The sequence below is a fragment of the Drepanopeziza brunnea genome, assembly GCF_022702325.1.
Source record: "Drepanopeziza brunnea f. sp. 'multigermtubi' strain 214-2 chromosome Unknown ctg4, whole genome shotgun sequence".
NCBI lineage: Eukaryota > Fungi > Ascomycota > Leotiomycetes > Helotiales > Drepanopezizaceae > Drepanopeziza > Drepanopeziza brunnea.
Window position 1 is genome coordinate 1,955,378 of NW_027094067.1, and position 20,213 is coordinate 1,975,590.

Here is a 20,213-nt window from a genome sequence, read left to right on the forward strand (position 1 = left end):
TTCACTTAATACGCCGTTACGGATACATACTGATACTAATACTGATATCACGAGGAAATCGGGATCGAGAAAAGGGCAAGCAAAGCAAACGAGTAGAGAGGGGGCTATGCAAAGCATTCTACGGAGTATTACCTGGACTAAATGCGTCTTTACTTACGGAGTACCTTTATACTAAACGGATTGTGATTTTATTATATTCCTATTGGAAATATTGGATATATGTATATCTATATTTTTCTCCTTTTTTTTTTTCCTAAAAAAAAATAGCAGGAGAAAAAAAAGTAGGAGATTCAACCTGAAGCTCACAACGAAGCGATGTTGGTAGTTAAGGTCTCTCTTCTCTCTCTTCTCCCTCTTCTCCCTCCTCCTCCTCCTCCTCTCATTCACCTCTTAACATTTTCACAATCCACCATCCTCGAATCACATCTTATCTTTGTATATTATCCCCATTTAAACATTTTGGGGGGGGGTTTCTCTGTTCGGGAAAAGTAAGTAAGGTGTAAATATAAATGAGTAAATGATATCATCTTCTTGACGGGAAGAGAGAGAGGGGGGGGGGGGGGGGGGGGTTATCTGCGGTTTTATTTACCTGAACTTGCTCGATTTGCTTATTGACTCTTGACTCTTGACTATCTTGTTTTTATTTTATTTTTGATTTTATTTTATTTCTTATTTCATTTTTTGGTTTGTTTTTTTGTTTTATTTCTTGTTTTGTTTTATTTTTTGTTTTGTTTTGTTTTGTTTTGTTTTTTGTTTTCTTTCTGGTTTGGTTTGGTTTGGTTTGGTTTCATCTCATCCGGAGGAGTACTTTTAGAGCTAGCGTACCGTAGCTCAGGAGAGACGGGAGAGGGGGAGAGGGATTGGCGAGCTGAAACTCCGTGGTTAAGGTAAGCTCCGTATGCCAAAGCTCCGTAAGCCAAAGCTCCGCAAGCCAAAGCTCCTTAAGCTAAAGCAAGGAGACTCAAGAAGTGTAAAGAAGAATACACCATCATCTCTCTCCATTTCAGTATTCAGTTGCACACACCCTCGAGTCGAGGCGAGGCGAGGCGAGGCGAGTAGAGCTGGTTCTGTTCAAGACATCTTGGACATTTCGCAAGAGGTTACCTAGATGGATGGATGGATGGAAGAATCACCATTAGGTCCTACTCCCAATATGGACCCAGGGGGCTGCGCAATTTCCGACCAACGTATTCTTCCTTGTATCAGAAAGAAGAAGAGGGTAAGGGGAGGGAGACACGATCACAGCGAGTTTTTTTTTTTTTAAAAAAAAAAACAGAGATAAAGCAGAGAGAGCAGTATTGTTTGTGAGCGGCGTACCAGACCGATACTTTTTGTAAATTGAAATGGATTTCCAGAATACACTTCTAGTCCACTTGACCCTCTTATCCCTTTTTTTTTCGTCACCCTCGTAACTTTTCCACCCCCTCCTCCTAATGACTGCCTCGTTCACTCCACCCATCCATTGATATACCTCGTTATACAACTGCCTACCCGAATAATATCATTCCCGTTCATTGCATGTCATGACTGCCATTCATAAAGTCACACCTTCTCCACCGCCCCGCCTGACCCAATAAGTATGTCCATGCACCTAATAACCCAAATCATAGTCCATAATCCACCAACTTTTCGACTAGTAACTGTGAACAAGGAGCAGATTGAGTATCAAAGAAAGGCAACAAGGTATGGTATGACAAGCATTTCCGCCAACATAGGTACGAGCCAAGCCTCCAAAGCAAAGCTGCAAAAGTATTAAATCTCCCACCCCCAAATGCAGCAGGTCCGGATCTACCAAGACCTGAACTACCGTTTGAATAAAGATCCGGGTGCACCGAAGATCGTAAGGTGCAAATTACATTAATAGTGTCGTTTTGTCGTTAATTTTCCGTTAAAGGCGTGAAACCTTAGGTGGCGGAGCCGTCGCCTTCCAGAACTCGTATGGCAGCATCCAGACGTCGTCTCCACACCCTGCCTTCGTAGCTCGCACGTCCTGCTTCGTGGAGTTCGAGAACGCATCTCCCCAGGCTGGCCACAAGTCTTTCAACAAGGGCCTGGTCTTCTCTAGCGAGCATGTGGACAGGAGATGGCTGTCGCCTCTCCCCGTTGGTAGTATCCGCCGATGTCATGGAATCGCTCAGGATCGAGGGCGAGGCCTGCATTAGAGACCCAAGGGTAGGTGCGCTAGATACGCTGATTTGCTGAGACTTCGATTTGTTGACCAGAGGAAAACTACGCGACGTGCCGTTGGAAACGAAGGATTCGAAGGACCCTGCAGAGGGATGGTGGGGTTTGCTTGCATTTCTCTGGCTCCGATCGTGGCCCGCTGAGCTCGATCTTGTAGTAGGGTCAATGATAAAAGAATTGGGATCGTCTGATCGAGTCATCGTGTCTGAGCCATAAGTCAATCGCTCTGTTGCTAAAGATGTAGATGTGATTGAGTGAGCTGGGAGGGCAGTCACTCGCTGAACTGCGAATCTGTTTGGCTCCACTTTCTCTTCCTGGTCTTCGTAGTAGTCCCCATTTTCTGATTTGTTGCCCTCTGTTGCTGTTATAAAGCTGGCGCTTGTAGACACCGAGTCGCTACTTTCGGTTCTGAAGTGTGTTCCCAAAGTTTTCCTCGCGGGACTGGCTGAAATGGGCACAGCTTGCACAGTTTCAACCGAATCTTCTGAATTGAAACTTCCTCTTCGTTCCATTCTTTGCTGACTGATCGTCCCCAAAGCACTGTGCAGAAAGAAGTGCTCGTAATCGAATGCATCTTCACGATCTTCGTGAGATAACGGAGTCGACTGAGAATCCTGGTAAAGCGAGGCATCGCTTTCATACTCATCCTCCTCCTCATGGTCGAGCATCTCTCCGTTGCCGTCATCACCGATCCCCCGATCCAGGTCCTCGTCGCCATTGGCATAGGACCCAACCATTGTTTCGGGGCTTCCCAGATCACGGTTCTGTTCCGGTTCATACGTACTCTGATGCTCGTTGACGTCCTCATATATACTGGTAATATCAGAGGCGGTGCTATCGTCCGGCATGTCCCTCGGGGTGCCGTCAATAACAAAGTCATGCTTCGCTTCCGCGTCCCCAGTCTCTGATCCTTTCCAAGGAGGCGAGGCGACTCCAGCATCAGCACCGAGTGGATCCCCATAATTTTTCGAGGAAGCATACCACTGCTCAGCTGCTGTGAAGGGACTTGGGATCCTCAAACTTTGCATACTCCGGCGTTTCATCGTATCATCCCGCGCTCGGTCCCTTAGAGCCGAAAGTCGTCCTTTGAGATCAGACATTTGATCCTTAAGTTCTCGCATCTGCGCGGAAGATGCTGTTCGAGTCAAACCCCGATGTTCCCCATTTGACCCCACATATGTATCGACACTGGATCTAATACTTTCTCTATCCGCATCAAAATCAACACGATCTTCGTGCTCATTGAGTGGCTCTAGAGTCGCATGTGTAGGGGAAGATTTGCTCAACGAAGAGGCATATCCAGAATGAGACGGGGTTCCGGTATCCTCGCGAATTGTCTGTGTTCCCGAACTCGGCTGTGGCGACCGCCTGTTCAAGTCGCTGCGGCCAGCAAGCTGCGCTGCTGCACTTGCTGAGCGCACAGGAATTGGTATTCGAAATAGCGCTATTCGCTGGGACGAAAGAGTCGAGTTTTCACTGCCGCGTCGGGCATGTCCTAGGCTCACAGCTTGGGCAGACGTGGGCGATGGTCTTTGTTTCGAGGGGGTTGCCAACTTGTCATTTTGAGGAGAAGGTGTCGATCGGGACAGTGGGCTGCTGCTATGTATCGATGACCCGGATCCAGATCGAGTTACATATAAAGTGCTACGCGCTCGAGTTAAGTTGCCTTCCATGTTCTGGTTCCAGAGTCAGCGCAAACGGACATACAGAATTCTCGATACCCACATTGAGTCTTTTTTTGGCATTTGAGAGGATTTGTTCCGCTCTTCTGCTCAGTGCCGCGCTAGAATTGCGATCTTCTTCAGAGTGAAACTCGGAATCCCTAGTCGCTAGTCGCTTTGTCTCAGATGCGATTACTTGCTCGGTATGCGAGTCTGCGACGCTCTCTTCATCGTCTCCTTGGAAAACACTATCATCTACACTTATATCATCGTCGAAGTCCTGGAACAGCTCCGCCGTCCGGCCTTCTGATGTGATGGTACTTGCGGAATCGACGGAAACTCTCTTCTTATGGGTACCCGTCTGTGTTCGCTTCATAACGGCCGCATATCCGATTGTTGGACTCGATCTCATCGGTGTACTGTTTCCCGACGCTTGCTGCTGCTGCTTCAGAAGCCTGCGCTCTGCAGGTCCTGGCAACCTACTACTCGTATTCTTCCCTAGTGTGCTCTCCGCCTCTGTCACTTCCCCGATGTCCGATAGCATGGTCCCGTTCCCGTATATGATGGGTGTTGTTGAGGCCATTTTCCCCATTGAGGTGTGCATATTGGCTTGCCTGGAGTCGTCGTCCCAGTCTTCGCCTGAGGAAGCTGGTTGTCCAAAGTCGTATTCGCCGTAAGGAAGGATCATGTCGGGGTTTGTGAGGGTTGGGGATGCCGGGAGGGGAATAGAAGAATAAGCCTTTGACGTTGCCATCTGCGCCGTCGTAGTAGTCGTAGTGAACGTGGTCGTGATTGTACCGCCGGCCGTCTGCGTTTGCAGATGCATTGTTTCCGGGTGCACTGAGAAGACAGTGCAGCGAGCGGCCCTCGAACGTAGAATCACTATATGAGGGTAGATCTGGGAAGCTGTTTGTGGCAATGACACCTGTAAAGCGCATAAGGAGCTGGAGACCGTCGATGCTAGAGCAAGTGCGAGTGCTATGGCGTTGCGGTGCAGAGCTACTTTAGGCTTCAGATGCACAGTAGGCAGATTTCAATGCCAATGCCCTAAGAAAAAGCATAGGATGCGCTCCTGCAAAGAAACCATGGTCACCCTGTCATATTGAGAGACCCAGACTGGGCGCGAAGGCTTACTTAGGTACTATTTAATGGAGGTGCCGGCCTGAAATTTGGATGCAATAGTCCGCTAATAGGCACTGACCAGCTACCTATTATGTACCTTATACTCAATTTACCAATAGATCCACCTACCGGTATTGTTATGATTTACATAGAAGATAGGGATTCTGGCTTAGCTCTGTTTTCCACCATTGTACGTAGTACGTACCGGTAGTATATTATCATTTCGTAAATCCCCTATATCCCGGCCCTCTCTAGAGCAATAGTATACCTACGTAGTACCTAAAGTGACATACCGCCGCCGTGATATACCCGCCTCATGACGATATTCAAACTATAATAATTTCGTTAATGAAAGGACCTCTGAGCCGAGTTAACTCATTCCGAGGCCAATCGAAAATAAAATTGCAGGTTAGGCAAAAGGTACTCCTGCCAATGATTATTCTCAGAGCTGGACCCTAGATCCTTCTGCCTGACAAATTAAATAATTGGTCCATATACCTATGCGGTTATCGAAAATCCCAATCGACCAATATAGATCCGACCCGCGAATGAGAGCGTGTACTTGGTATCTGAATACTTAGCAATCGATGCAAAAGGTGCTCTTGGACATTTGGAAATCTTCTCTGTAATACCCTGTGTGACTACCCTTCTAGCGTATGCGTTGGTTGGTTCCGATATGGTAAGTAGCAGTTGTGTATATGCAAAACGATCTGAGTGATATGATTTATCGATATTTTGAAAGCCAGTGTGCCAACCCAGAGAATACCAGCGTTTTATAAGGCTTTTATTGTACCGCAGCGTCGGACCGTAGCATCTCTATCTAGCAGGCTGATTGAATATAATAGTCAGTGCGGAGCCCGCAGGGTCAGAGTCAGCGCACTGACTATTATGCCCAAGCAGATGCTAGAATTGTAAAGGAGTTGATATTCATAAGTAGCAATCTCTTCCGTAAATACCCGGCCATTTGGACGTAAGATTCGAACCCATCGTAAAAGATTCTCAAGACCACAAATATTCCTTAGTTGTGCGCCAAACTGAGTGTCCGATACGTACGTAGTACGTAGGTACAACGGTAAGTGTTCAGTTCTGAAACCTGTGAAGCTCTCTGTTCCAACCTTAACCGTGCCAATCCGCGGTTTTGGTTTGAACCCTTGGCCAGATGCAAGGACCCTTCAAAGAACCTTTCGAAGCTGGAGGTGATAGGGTTAAGACCATCTCAAGCATTCGTGTCCTTAGAATCAAATGACCAAGTCTCTTAGCACCTTACGAATATGCGCGAATCATCCGCCTAATGCCTAGTGGGAGTCGATCGCACAGCTTTTGGGGCCTTATCTCGGAGGACAGAATCTTCCAGCTCCTTGTCTGCGTTGCGCATTGCAACGCATCATGGTTAAGACGATATGTGGTATAAACATCTGGAAGAGAGAACGATTGCCGAAGCAGCGCTAAAAGCAATTGCAGATGAAAGACAGAACAATGTTGGAAGAGTACTCAAGCAACTCAAGCAAGTACCGGTAAGACAGCATGAAAAAGCAGCATTGATAGTGTCATGACTTGATAGTTTTCGCTAATAGTCAGTGCGCTGCCTTATAGAGAAGGTAACCTGCTGGCACAGAGGAAGGTTTCGATGCTTTGTTGATTCTACTAGGTACTGCAGTACGTACGTAGTACTACGTAGTACTACGTAGTAGGGGAGAGTTGATAGTAGCCATGTGCCTGTATTTGACTTCTACAACTAATAGTAATTGGCTCCAGCTTAGTTTGGAGGTCTCCGTACTCCGTATCTACCAATTGGCCTTGTGCGCAATCAACGCACTGATCAGTAAATAAACAGAGATTAGACGTTATTAGCAGCCCCGCGCGCCATTCTTGCAGTTTTCAACGGAGTAGGGACTCCGTACGGATACGGGAATAGGGGTAAACCCAATATTCCAACGGGAGGAGACGCTGAAGGATTGACATTTCAGTCTCTTTTGAGCTCTCTCGGTACGGCCAAAGCAGCTTGGCTTAGATTTCTGAGTCGTATTTCTTTTCCTGACTAGGGAAACTTATTTTTGATATTAAAACTACATTCAGAAGCTACTGCCAGCGCTGTCTAATCGTCGCTTACCTTAAATCATAATTCGAAGAGATTGGCCGACTTGCTGTAGCACCAGGTCGGGAATTTTACAAATTAAATTCAAGGTAACCGACGATTAGCGGATCCGTTCTGTTCTGAGTTAATCTATGGCATGAAGAAGTATCAAGTGATACGTAGTAAATCGCGGTTCGCACCCCCAAGCTCAAGCTTACCATACTGCCTCGCCTCAGAGATTTTAAGTCATCCATTCCAGCTCAAGGCCAGGGAACTACTGTATCATCGTACTGGCAGCTGAATCTTATGACCAACTGGAGTAATCATATGCTCTACGCTTATCCAGAACGGTGATTCCCACCGAGCAAAGAAAAGTCAACATGTCTACACCGAGCTTGACCGAGCAGAGCCTTTCATACGAAACTTGATGAAATCTTATCTTATGTTGGTGGATATATAGTAATCGGACGGCCATCTAATCTGATTCGTGTCGAGACGCATCCTTGATCGTGGTTTACGGAGTAGAGACTGAGCTGTACTCCACTTACTACGTAGGTGTCTTTTGGTAGAAGTAAATCTGGTCACTTGGAAACTCGTAACTAGGAACTAGGAATTGGAACCTTGAAAACGTTTCCAAGAATTTCTAGGAATTGATTTCTATTCCAGAACTTGTTTGGTCACGCTTCCTAGAATGTGTGACTTGAGAATAGTCATCGTTTGTTGAGTTGATCATTAATGCCGACGCTCCTCCGATCAAGTATGAAATAAGTAATATTTATTATGAAAGTATCTCGGTCAGCTTATTGAAGGTCTTTAGTGGCGTGGGGTATTACTATCTAGTAGTACTATTCACATGAAAACATGTGCGACACAGTTTAGCCCCATGAGTCGTAAAGCGCTGGTTTCTGAATGGCTCAAAGCCTTGTCAACTCTATTGCACAGACTGAATACTTGTCTAAAGATAGTGGTACTTTTCAAGGCTGAATTCTTATACTACGTAGTACGTACAGTAAATTTATTGGTGTAAGCCCTGGTAATAGCCCTTGCAAAATTATACTTTGCACATATACTACGTATTAATAGGGGGGATAGTAAGTACTAGTACTACCTACGTACGTACGTAGTAGTACCGGTAGTACGTAGTACAACTACTAATACGTAGTACGTAGTACGTATTGTAGTTGTAAAAAGGTTGATATGAAGTTCAACTTTATAATTTTCTTACTATCTTCGAATAGGGTTTTAAAGCTGAAACAAAAGTCCGTGGGTTAAAGAAAAGTACGGAGTAGAGACTAGGAATTAGAATTGTGGGTTCTCGGGACTATGAACTGCTATTCTCTACTACTTCCCACGTACGTACGTAGTAGTAGTTTCGAGGTCGGTTCCTAGTTCCTAGTTCCAAAACCGAGTTTTCAAATCTTAAAATTCTATACCAAACGCTGATTATCTGAAATAGGAATTGCAAATGGCTCGGAAACAGCACTAGGAGGCGTTACCAAGCGGGCCCTTACTGACATACACAATATGGCCTTTCCTATAATTCTTTTCCCGGTTGTCAACATGTAGGCAGAGAGTCCCGTTCATTTTCAAAATGAGATTCCCATTATTAAACCCTCGGATTGTTTCGACGGCGGCACTTCTCATCAGGAATGCAACGTCGCGAGGCCCAAATATACGAAGGGTGGAATCTGACTTGTCAAGGTCATGCTCAGAATGGCATTGATTATCTCTTAAACCTTGCTTATTGAAAAGTTACTGGTGTATCTCGAAGATTCGCTGCACCTGAGGTATCTGTACCCATTGCAGGCACTGTGCTAATAAACAATACCGTTCCTGGACCTGTTTGCCTGCGGGATATTCTTAGATGGGACGCATCTGGTTTCAATACAACCGATCAATCCGAAATTTACTCGTGGATAAATTGGACATTGTAGATGTTACTGTCCATCAGTCAAATAGCAAAACAAGTTGCGTAGAGAACGCGAATGTTTTATTGATTTGTTTACTTTTGAGGGGAGAGCTCGCTAAGCAAGGCGAACACTCCTTTTCCATGCCAGTGCGAGACGATTCGACGCAAGCCTACGCTCAGAAATCGGGCTTAATGTTGGTACCTGGTTATAGACCGTCAGCACTTCACCAATTCTTCACAGTCTTCGAAAAAGGTGGCATTTTCACGGTTCTGGGTGTTGTGCTGAGCTGAGTGAATGTGCTTGCCTGAGGCCATAACAAAATTCTAACCTCTAAAATCAGGCTGCTTGCGTGTGAGCTAGACGTCGACTTCGTAAGAACCACAACGACGAATACGACCGCAACAATCAATCAATCAATCAATCAATCAATCAATCAATCAATCAATCAATCAATCAATCAATCAATCAACTTCATACGTACCTAGCCCAGGACACAATCTACCCAGCATGGAGCAAAGTCAAGAAGGACCCGAGGCGGCGGCGGCGCCTTTCCCGTCGAACCCCGAGGAGTTCGATTCCGACGAGCGAATATCCTTCTCGAAGCTCGACAACAAGTTCCTGCTCGTCCAAGCCGACGGCGCCGAGTTCGAGTTTGACGACGCGCTGCGTAAATGGCGGCCGGTAGTGGATGAGGCGCTGCTGGAGGAGCAGCAGAAGGCTTACATGGTGTCGGGCGTGGACGAGGCCGAGCCGGTCGATGCGATGAAGCGGAAACGCAAGAAGGAGTATGTCAACGGGGAAGACGTAAGCGGCCACCCACTCCCTTCTTTGCTCTACAGGATATTTTCCAAATCGGAATATAATTCTACTATCTCTTGTATTCTAGTGGCAACGCAAGTAAGTATCTAGCGGGACTAAACAACAGTGCGTATATAGGAAGGTGGACGTGCAAGCAAGGCGCCCAAGAAGGCAAAAGCGCCACTGCCCCCGCGACCCAATACCGCAGTCTATGTAACCGGCCTCCCGCACGACGCAACAGTTGCAGAAGTGCACGACGTCTTCTCGCGCAAGTGCGGGGTCATCGCGGAGGAAATCGACAGCGGCAAACCCCGGATCAAGCTCTACACGGACGCGAATGGGGCCTTCAAAGGCGACGCCCTTGTGGTGTTCTTTAAGGCTCCCTCGGTGCAGATGGCCATCACGCTGCTGGACGACACGGAGTTTCGATTCGGGGATCGGTCAAGCGGGAAGATGCGGGTGCAGGCGGCCGAGAGCAGTTACAAGAAGGTGCAGCACACGGATGGCGGTGAGGCTGGTAGCGCTGCCGAGACGGAGAAGAAGAAGACGAGTATGAAGGACAAGCAGAAGATCATAAAGAAGACCCAGAAGCTCGATGCGCGGCTAGCGGACTGGGGCGACGAGGAGCCGTCGAGCCTTGTCGAGACGAGCTCGCGCTGGGACAAGGTGGTTATTCTAAAGCACATGTTCACGCTGGAAGAGCTGGCCGAGGATCCGGCTGCGATACTGGACATCAAGGAGGATATCAGGGAGGAGTGCAGTAAGCTCGGAGAGGTGACTAATGTCGTGCTCTTCGACCTGGAGGAGGAGGGCATTGCGAGTGTACGATATGCGAATGGGGAGGCGGCCAAGGCGTGCGTGCGGGTGATGGATGGGAGGAGCTTCGCCGGCCAGAAGGTCGTAGCCTACATCTCGGACGGCAAGGAGCAGTTCAAAAAGTCGAAGAAGAAGATCGACGACGAAGAGGAGGCGGCGACTGACACGCCGTGATACCTGTGCAAAATATACCCGGTCAGTAGATCAGTTATATATTCTGTTCTTTCTGTATCAATAGTCTTTTATGCTGGAATGAAGCAAAAGCAACGCTGAAGAGCGATATCAAAACTTTTCCTGCCGAAAGTCGGTTATCGGAATCAATATGAACAACAAGACGAGCGAAACTGTTGGCCCGTTCTAGGACGAATCTCAATTTCCCATGAATCAATATACACATTTTTCAAACGAACCCAGCATACGCTTCGGCGAAAGCTAGAATAGGAATCTTACAAGCAAGCACCTTGGGAGATGAAAAACGGACAAATGCATATAATATCGTTGATTCATTGTCCAGTACCCCAATATGAATCCACAAACGCCATACTTTGTAGACAAGCTCAACGCCAATACATCCTAATATCTACCTACTCCCGTCGACTCAAATCAAGCGCTGGGGTCACTCTCCGGGACCTCCTCTTTCTCCCTCGACTCTTCGACTGGTAACTCCACCCCCTTCACCGGATGGATAAGCATCGGCGGTAAACACATCCTCCCCTCACCGCCCCTCATGCCATTGACGCCCTTCCCATCTCTCCCCTCATCAACCGTTGTCTCAAACTCCTCGCCTCCTTCATTGTTGACTTTGAAGCCCAACCATCGTCTCCAGAGGTTGGGCGCGAAGCCGGCATTGTAGTACCACGACATGCCTAACAGGTTGTGTTCTCTCTCGCCAAATACGCTCGTGCGCGAGCCGCCGGTAGCACCGTTCCTGCCGGCGTTCATAACGCCGGCCAGGTAGGCGGTGGGCCATTCGCGGTCGACGTAGACTGGGTGAGGTGCGTACACTGCCTTGTAGCCGTGGTGCAAGGCCGTGGTCGCAGCCCACATCTCGGAGAATGCGTGGTGTTTTTTGAAGGCTGTCTCTCGGTGCATGGTGTTTAACAGGCGTTTGGACATTCTCGAAGAGGTGACGATGGCCGCGCGGCGCGGAGGAAGCCCGTCGCTGGAATTGTAGCCCGTGATGTCTTTCTCAAGAAGCCAAGTCGTTCCCTCGGGGTCGAAAAGCGGGTTGAAGGTAATAAGGTCGGCGTCTTCGCCTACTCCCCATGTGTGTTTATCCTTCTCGTAGCTAGTGGGTGGTTTAGGGTCCCTCTCGATTTCGAACCAATCATTCGAGTCGTGAGGTCTTTGAGGTCCCCAGATTGGTTTGTCGCCTTTCCTCTCTGATCCCTTGGAGCCCTTGATCCCTGCCCAGATATTCTCCGGACTCTCTGTTCCCATATCCGTTTGCACTCGAACCATGTGCACGAAGTCCTCCCATGATCCATGTACCGATGGAATATAAAAGCGAGAACTCCTCTCCCACAGCCCTTTGCGAGGTTGCGTCTTCGCCCAAGAGCTAACTTGTGAGAAGAGATTGTAATAATGGCCTGTGTATCGAATATCAATCTCCCAATGCCAGAAGAAATCGTACTCCGGATGGACGTGAGCGAAATGTTGCATAGCCATCTGCAGTCCACGGTACGGGCCATGAACCGGGCGATCTCGAATAAAAGTGTCGAAGATTCCTTGGTATAGCATGAGCATCTGGGTCTCACTCCACAAAGTTGCGATGCCGCGGAACTCTTTGGGAACTGATTCGTTCAGGTGTTTCTGGTAAGTATCCTCATCCGCCCAAATTGGGTTCTTCGGCTCGTCCTTGACCTGGATAAGTAGATGAACATCGTATTCCCCACCAGAGCCAAGGGAAAGCTCTGATATCATTGCTCTGAGATGAAGAATGTCCTCCTCGCGGTATTCAAAATCGTCCCAAGACCGGATGACAACTGCATTCCGTGGTAGATGTTTCTTCGCGATGGTTGAGTTCGAAGGGACAATCCCTTCTTCCACAACTTCTTCCCTCTTCGCCTTCAGCTCACTGACAAAGAAACCCATTGGGGCCTTAAGCGCAGGACTAGTGGAATCAAACCGTTCTGCGTTGGCATTGTAGCATCTTTTCTGAGCTGCCGCCCAATCGACAGTCGAGTAATCAACTTGATTAGCCCTGGGATTGTTTCCCCAAGCATCTTCAGAACCTTCCATATCACCGTGTTGACCTGTACCAGTGCCTCCATACTTGGAAGCATAGCCGTAGCCGTAGGCGCCGAACCTACCATATCTCTCGAAACAGATATCTTCAGGTAGTCCGAGGACTTCATACGACCCCATAATATTGTCCGGGAAGCCCCTCGGTCTGCCGTCGTAGTGTTGTAGTTGAGGGACCCGCACCTTTGACTGTTCATCCAGGAAACACTCTTGCACTGGCGCGTATTCGCTCAGGTAAGCTTTCGATGTGTGGTTCTTGTATGCTTCGAATGGCCTGCTTGCGGGCATATCCCGGATTGGAATGCTCGAAGTTTGGTTCGATATCGGAATCTCATCCTCGGCTGTTGGGTATTCTGGCTTGTTCTCCGCGAGCGGTGTCAATGTCCTGATTCCCCCATAGTATCTCGTCAAGAATTCGAATTTCTCCCATGTCGGTGGACGAGGCGCCGGTCGTGAGCCTATATCTCCTAGTTGAACCCTTCGAGACGATACTATGCTCATCCGTACCAAGCTCAGCATAAATATAACGAGCGTCGATATGAGCGCTAAACAGAGATACCGAATTGTTCTGTTCGGTAACCTGTATGCAGGGGAGCGTGGAGGAGGGAGCGATTTCCGCCGGAGCATGGGCCGATTGGAGGAGTATGACCCTGATGTCTCGCGAGAAGAGATGGCGGAGGAGGAGTAGTCGGATTCATCGTCGGAGTCGTCTTCTGAGCTTTCGGGGTAAGCATTTTTTTCAAGGTCTTCATCTTTCTGCCGGAGGTTCCTTTGGGCCTGGGGCCTCGAGAATTTCGAAGGAGATGATCGCTTTGTGACATTCAATGTGTCCAGGGGGCTGAAGCCAGTCATATTGGACCACTTCGCAAGGAATGCGGATATCTATGTCGATCAGATTTTTACACGTGGAGTTCATATGGCAAGCATGAACTCACCTCAGGATTCCATATGCGAGTGTATTAGGTAGGTACAGTTATTTGAAAAGATGCGAAAATTTCCAGCACGTCGACGTCAAGAAGCTTGAGCGCCTAGCAGTTGTATGTCGCGGTACCATGGGTCCATGACAGAATCAAAACATCAAGATCCGCCTCTGTTGATCCAGCAACGGTAGCCGCCTTTCGGAACAAATACTTAGGTAAGCGAAGCTTATCTGTACTGTACCCTGTACCTGGCCTGGGCTTAAGCCATGGAACTTCTTTCGTGCCTATGAATTTCAAGTTCAAATACCGCTGCATCTCGACACCAGGCCTTTGCCAACCTCTCCTCCTCCCAGGTCCGATCCGGAATCCAACTACGCACGAGGAATTGGTACAACTACTATTTGAAGAAGCATTGCTCCCCGGCCCAAGCCAATCCGACACGACAAGCGAGACACAGACCCAAATCTCGAGGCTGCAGTGCAGTGCTAATGCAGAGCCCAAATCCTGGAGACGGTCCTACTGGTCAATTCAAAAACACAGCAGGCCGTGTTAACGGCTTGTTAGTGTACCGCAACATCTGCTGCGTCGCTGCGAAGCGAAAAGAAGAAGGGAAATTAGTAGACCACCTCTCGCCACGAGACAAGCAACAACGAGCTTCAGGACTTGGTTGGATCCGATAGGCCTTGCATTGCATAGGAGAGTGGACAATGGCCCTGGCTGGGCGCAATACGATATCACTTTTATATACAGCAAACTCACATTTATATCGCTCTCTTCGGCCTGGATTTCTACGGCAACCGTGATACAAAGAAAGGCCCTAAAGGGGTATGGAGGCACATGCAGAGGGAGAGAGAGAGGTCCACCTGGTAGATATCTGGGTGGCAATGGATGATAAATTGCCACACCCGGTGTACAGTCTACCGTGTATAAAATGCTGTTGTTGGTTACACGGTCAGGTCAGTCAACCTTTCCGATCTTGTTCCTGTGTATACGCCACGCCAATGCCACACTAAGTATGCCATGCAGGCTTGCGTAGCCCGGCATTCTTCACTGAGACCGAAACAGACAGAAAGGGGACGGAAGAGAAAGCAATTCATGGATTCATGGACAACCTTATTTATTCTTTCAGCTGTTAATTTTCAAGGTCTTAAAGTCATTTCCAGGGCTGGAGTACTTACGTTACGGATAACTCACTTGATCGGGACACGGGCCGGCACATCATACAATTTGATATCACTATCATGGTCAGAAATCCGGTTGGGACGATGTCTAAAGCTGCAAGAAATTATTGGATGCCTCATAAGCGGAAATAAGGTTGGTTACCTTACTTACAACGTCACAGGCGTAAGTGTTACACGCTGAGGGTAGGGCAACCAGGAGGTTTGAAGTGGAGATTTAGACTTTTAGGGCATCCTCAGGCTGTAACACTTAGGCCTGTATCGTGGTACTTTCCTCACTTGTGTGTCAGTCAAAGTCAGTGGGCCCCTAACGGTTTGGAGAGGAGGCTCGACCAGTGACCATGCGCCCTCCTCCCCTAGTTTGGGTTAGTTTTAGGTCAGGTTAGGTATTTAATGGTTCCTCTATTCTCGTTCCCTTCTTTTCCATTCCTTGACTCGATTTCTTTGCCATCTACTCACTTCTCTCTCAACTCCTCCATTCCCTCGGCTGGCCGTCATCGTCCTATTAAGGGGATCGATCAGTCCAAACGTCTTCTGCGTTCTTGTACTTTCAGTAGAATATCATCATCCTCCATCATTAAGAAACTCACTTATCGCTGTATCCAAAGCACCCAGCGCTTGACCTCCCATTACACTCGTGCCTGCTAAGGGCTCTTCTTTTAGCTCTTGCTTTCTTTATTGGGTATTGAAGCTACTCAATTAGTTAGGCATCACCTGACTCGCTTCCAATTCAAACCTCAACCTCAAGCCAATCGAACCGAGGCGAGCCAACCCTCACTCAAATTTAGTAATTCCCCCTTCAACCTACAACAATACCAACTCCCAATCTAATGCTTCGAAAGGAATGGAAACCTCGACTACAACTTCAAATACGACCACCCAGGTCTTTGTTGAAGAATCGGACTACCCGTCAGACCCTCCCATGTCGATAGCCCAACATGACATACTCCAGATAACTCTCAGCGGGCAGGGACTTGTGCTGACTATTCTTGCTCTCATCATCGGCATTCATATTCTGCAACCATCGCTCACCTGCATCTTACTTGTCCTGGCTCCGGTGCCTTGGATCATCCATAATGACTACTCGAACTTCCTCAGTCTTGGACCCGGAGGGACTCCTTCCACCTTCCTCGGATACCTCAAAATCACATACCTTCGTCTCTTTGCCCTGTCGGATCCCTACACCCCAGCAAGATTTTCCGAGAAGATTTATCCTGCGACTGGTTATTACGAACGAACACAATCGTGGATCCCCGAACGCACCGGTCCCCGTCCGAAGGTTGCGGGCATTGCTCCTCATCGTCAACTTGATCAAACTGGTTGCACCAAGATGAACCAACTGCTCCGAACCAGCCTTCAAAATCTTGCCATCAAGCACCCCGACACCTTGAAAATCGGAACCTCCTGCTTCGAAAAGAAAGGATTGGCTCTTTTCGCCCGAGATCCAATCAATGTCACCTGCCGTGGAGAGATCTGTCACATCCATTACAGTGACCTGAGTATGCACATGAACCTCCACCCAGATGATGCCAAGGTCGTTCTCGAGAAAGGATGGGGCGAGCGACACCCCCTAGCCCGTGGCGGTTGGTTGAAAGCTTACGTGCCCCAGGAGTTCATCATGGTTTATGCCCCCCGAAATCGCACTGAGCTGGAAGTGGTATGCCGGGTTATCGAAGCTGCTTGCTTCTGGGTGGGTGGCGAATGCTTCGATCTGAAGGTTGAAGGCACGCTTCTCGGGGAACGGGAGGCTGAAGCTGGGACAGATTTTCAAGTGAAGACTTGCGATGCATGAGGGCACGGGATGATGAAATTGAATTTAGCGGGGCGTGTATCTACAATACCCCTTTTGGTTATAGTTTGCTGCTTTGTTTTTCATCGCGAGGAAATCATGGTGTTGCCAAATTGGATCCATCCAAATAAGCAGACCTTTTTGCCAACGTAAAACTCTTTCACATCACAACCACCCACTCCTTACAACACATGAAATATATATGGGTGATGACACTTCACCCTCCAATGTGCTAGGATCTCCATTGGGAGCTGCATGAAGCACCTATCCGCAGATATAAAATTTTGCGCTTTCCCCGAAGCCTCGTTCTCATTCGTAGCAAACTAGCCAGCCAGCCAGTCTTTCTACACGAATTGGTAAACTAAGTCACTCTACAACTCTATTGATCCCGGGGTCTCTCTCTGTCTGCCTCGTAGCTACCACCCCCTCGAATACAAGTCAACGAATTCCGAATTCCATCCCTCCTCTCTAGTCCACCGAAGCAAAAAAAGCCAGGGTAGAAAGCTATGTGTATGTGTGAGAGAGAGAGAGATATACATATGTATGTCTAGATTATCACTATCAAAATAAAATCAAACAAGCACAGCACAGCACATCCAATGACAGGAGAGAGCCAGTCCTGAGTTGGGTTGGCATTGTGAATTTTTCTCGATTTCGATTCCGATTTCGACTTCGGTAGGTAGCCCGAGTGGCGGAGCTGAGTTGAGTTGAGTTGATTTGAGTACTTTACCTACCTAAAGGAGAATAGAAAAAGAAAAAAGGGACATCTCAGCTCAGGAAGACGACGTAGTTGTATTATTATCCTGCAGCCAGCTAACTTCTCACCTCCGCCTTCGTAGCATGCATACCTCTTCTGATCGATCGATCGAATCTGACATGGGGGCATTACAAAAACGTATGAAGTATGAACGGAGAAGAAGAAGAAGAAGAAGAAGAAGAAGAAGAAGCCGCCACCACCGCCGAGGCGAAGCGGAGTGTGTCGTCGTAGAGGTTCGTCGGTCTTCTTTCGTGCCATGCCCTGCCGTGCCATGCTAGCTGCAATGAGAAAACCCCTTTCCCCTCCCCTCCACATATGATCAAGAAACTCCATCGTCTGAAATTCCAAGAAAGGGAGAGAGGGGAGGAAGAGGAAAAGGAGGAGGAGAAAGAATTGGCAAACCAACGAACTAACTGGCGAGTAACACAAGCATAAACATGCCAGAAGAGAAAGCGAAAGCGAAAGAAAGAGAGAGAGAGAGAGAGAGAGAGGAAAAAAGAATCCCGAAGACCAGAGACCAGAGGGATAACCGAGAGTGAGAGGTTGTGTTGTGCTCTCTTCTTCCAATTCATCCACTCTGAAAGCAAGTTCGACGACCCCCCCCCCCCCCGCAACCATGTCAGTTATAAACGACTTGACTTAATGATTGACACCTCCCGTAGAAAGGTTAAATCTCTGGTCTGGATCATCCACCATCCATCATCCATCATCCATCATCTGGAAGGGAGGGGAGGGCTCAGAGGTTGTGTTTGTTTGCGACAAGGTGCCAGCGCCGCATGCGTGGCAGGTGCCACTGTAATCGGCAGCACCGCAGGTTGGGCAGGGGCAGGACGAGGACGGCATTTCAAGGGTTGTTGTTTGGCTGTTTAGGAAGGTACACGGTTGTAGGTGATAGAAGGAGGTTCGCTTCGACTATTTCTTGCTCTTTTTTTTTTCTTTTGGTGATCGAGTGAGTTTGATTTGGCTTGGTGTGTTTGATGTGGATCCAATTGGCTCGAGAAGAGTTTGACTCGAGGAGAAGATAGGGGGGCTCTTGTTTAATGCTTGGGTGGAAACTTGGGAGGCTGTAGGTTGAAGTGGTTCTTGTTGAGTTGACGAGGAAAGGATAGTGCTGAAGTATGTCGATAGAGCGCAGGGATATATAGAAAGATACATATGCTGCCACTGAGGATTGACCAAGGACCTGTGTGAATACTTGACGCTGGTGAGATCAGGCTCTCTCCAACGCTCGCGCTCGTGGAGCGCCTAATCCCGCTATTGAACATTGAATACACCACACATATATATACTCACACAGTAAGTGATAGCAGTCTGACTTGGGCTAGCGTGACGGCGTCAAAGTCGCTAGGAAGCACTGAACTTGCTACCTACAAAAGAGCTCAAAAATTTACTGTACCTGACGTGGTGACTGGATAGCGGTAGCTGTACACAGTATGTAGACATCGGCAAGCTGGTTCACAAAAGTCAATGCCACATTTAGTGTAAAGTGTAAGCGATGACCGGGAGCACAGCTCGCTGTATACTTTGCCCGCCTTCTACAAGACTGAAAGATGCTAAGAGAGAAGACTCAAACCATGCCTGCCAGCCGACCACATCATTTCTTCTTGCAGACAGGCTACAGAATAGAATCGCGGATATGGGCCGAGAAAATCAGGCTATGCGGTCGCCTTCACCGCTAAAGATGCGAAGTGTGGCTGAAGAACAGGTCTGAAAAGTAGTGAAAATGTGGAGCCAACCTTACTAACGCAAGAGAAACACTGATGAACCAACGGCTATTATTCCTCCCATCTGCAGACGCTCCCGTGAATTAAAGCTCTCCAGGAGCATGAATTCAGAGATCGAAAGTGCCTCAGAAACCAAAATGTGTGCCCGAACCGCACGCGAAGCATTGGCCCAGGAAGTCCCCACCGCATCTAGGGCACCTATTGGATATGTTAGTATAGAATGTAACAAGAAGCGACCCTTCCGTGATATACTGACCGGTCTGGAAATCTTGGGTTCGCCGGGACCCCCTTTGGCGGAGCGTCGGATCGTTCCGCAGAAGTAACAGGCTCTGATTTTGATTTTTCTAGCCATAGATGGCGTGGTGCTGAATTTCCTCGCCACATACGGGTTAGTGCTGGGTGGAAGGTCAGCTATATGAACACCAAGATAGAACTGACAAAACATATAAGGACCCAGAGATATATAAGGGTAGAAAAGCCTACCGGCTTTCTTGTTGGGCTGAGCAGAGGACCCGGCGACAGTCGTTGTCTGCTGCTCGGATTTATTATCTTCGGAAACAGAAGTGGACTCCGTAGGAGGCGTATGCTCTACCAGCTCCGGTAACTCCTGCTGGTCATTTGACGGGGTCTTTGCTGGTGCCATCTTGGTGAGGTACTTCTGGTTTGTGTAGGCCGGTGCAGAGAAGGGCATACAACGTGTCGGGATAGCTCCTGATGTGTAGCGAGACTGCCCGGTTTTTATGATGTGCTCTGAGACCGTCAATCCGAAGTCAGAAGAACGGAATTTGCGATGTGGGTGATGTTGTGGGTGATGTTGCTGGGCCGTGATTCGTTGTATTGGACGCGCTACAGCTGAATGTTAATGAGAACGAAATGCTGCCAGGAAGCGCGCGAAAGGCTGACTGAACTTTGACTGTGCCTGATTCTGACATACTGGTGCTTGGAGTGAATGCTCGATTCGAGATTCGAGTTCAAGTCGCTCTGAGTGAATCAGACTCATAACCCGCCATCATGTCATCTCTGGCTGCAGACAGAT

At 48.2% G+C, this 20,213-nt stretch overlaps 5 protein-coding genes across 5 annotated transcripts; 2 read left to right on the plus strand and 3 right to left on the minus strand.

Annotated features, from left to right (window-relative positions):
• Positions 1 to 1,904: 1,904 nt before the first annotated feature.
• Positions 1,905 to 4,671, minus strand: L3040_003346 (uncharacterized protein; the record flags this gene model as incomplete). The annotated part of the gene is made up of 2 exons (XM_007297466.2): positions 1,905 to 3,860; positions 3,910 to 4,671. 2 exons carry the CDS (start codon positions 4,669 to 4,671, stop codon positions 1,905 to 1,907), a joined length of 2,718 nt encoding a protein of 905 aa, XP_007297528.2.
• Positions 4,672 to 9,458: 4,787 nt separating this feature from the next.
• On the plus strand, positions 9,459 to 10,739 carry L3040_003347 (uncharacterized protein; the record flags this gene model as incomplete). The annotated part of the gene is made up of 2 exons (XM_007297467.1): positions 9,459 to 9,755; positions 9,888 to 10,739. 2 exons carry the CDS (start codon positions 9,459 to 9,461, stop codon positions 10,737 to 10,739), a joined length of 1,149 nt encoding a protein of 382 aa, XP_007297529.1.
• A 429-nt stretch (positions 10,740 to 11,168) lies between these two features.
• Positions 11,169 to 13,661, minus strand: L3040_003348 (uncharacterized protein; the record flags this gene model as incomplete). The annotated part of the gene is made up of 1 exon (XM_007297468.1): positions 11,169 to 13,661. The coding sequence occupies one exon, from the start codon at positions 13,659 to 13,661 to the stop codon at positions 11,169 to 11,171; it is 2,493 nt and encodes an 830-aa protein (XP_007297530.1).
• A 1,587-nt stretch (positions 13,662 to 15,248) lies between these two features.
• On the plus strand, positions 15,249 to 16,699 carry L3040_003349 (uncharacterized protein; the record flags this gene model as incomplete). Its single annotated transcript, XM_007297469.2, has 3 exons — positions 15,249 to 15,283; positions 15,615 to 15,694; positions 15,750 to 16,699. 3 exons carry the CDS (start codon positions 15,249 to 15,251, stop codon positions 16,697 to 16,699), a joined length of 1,065 nt encoding a protein of 354 aa, XP_007297531.2.
• Positions 16,700 to 19,302: 2,603 nt separating this feature from the next.
• Positions 19,303 to 19,820, minus strand: L3040_003350 (uncharacterized protein; the record flags this gene model as incomplete). Its single annotated transcript, XM_007297470.1, has 3 exons — positions 19,303 to 19,375; positions 19,434 to 19,572; positions 19,661 to 19,820. 3 exons carry the CDS (start codon positions 19,818 to 19,820, stop codon positions 19,303 to 19,305), a joined length of 372 nt encoding a protein of 123 aa, XP_007297532.1.
• Between the last annotated feature and the right edge of the window lie 393 nt (positions 19,821 to 20,213).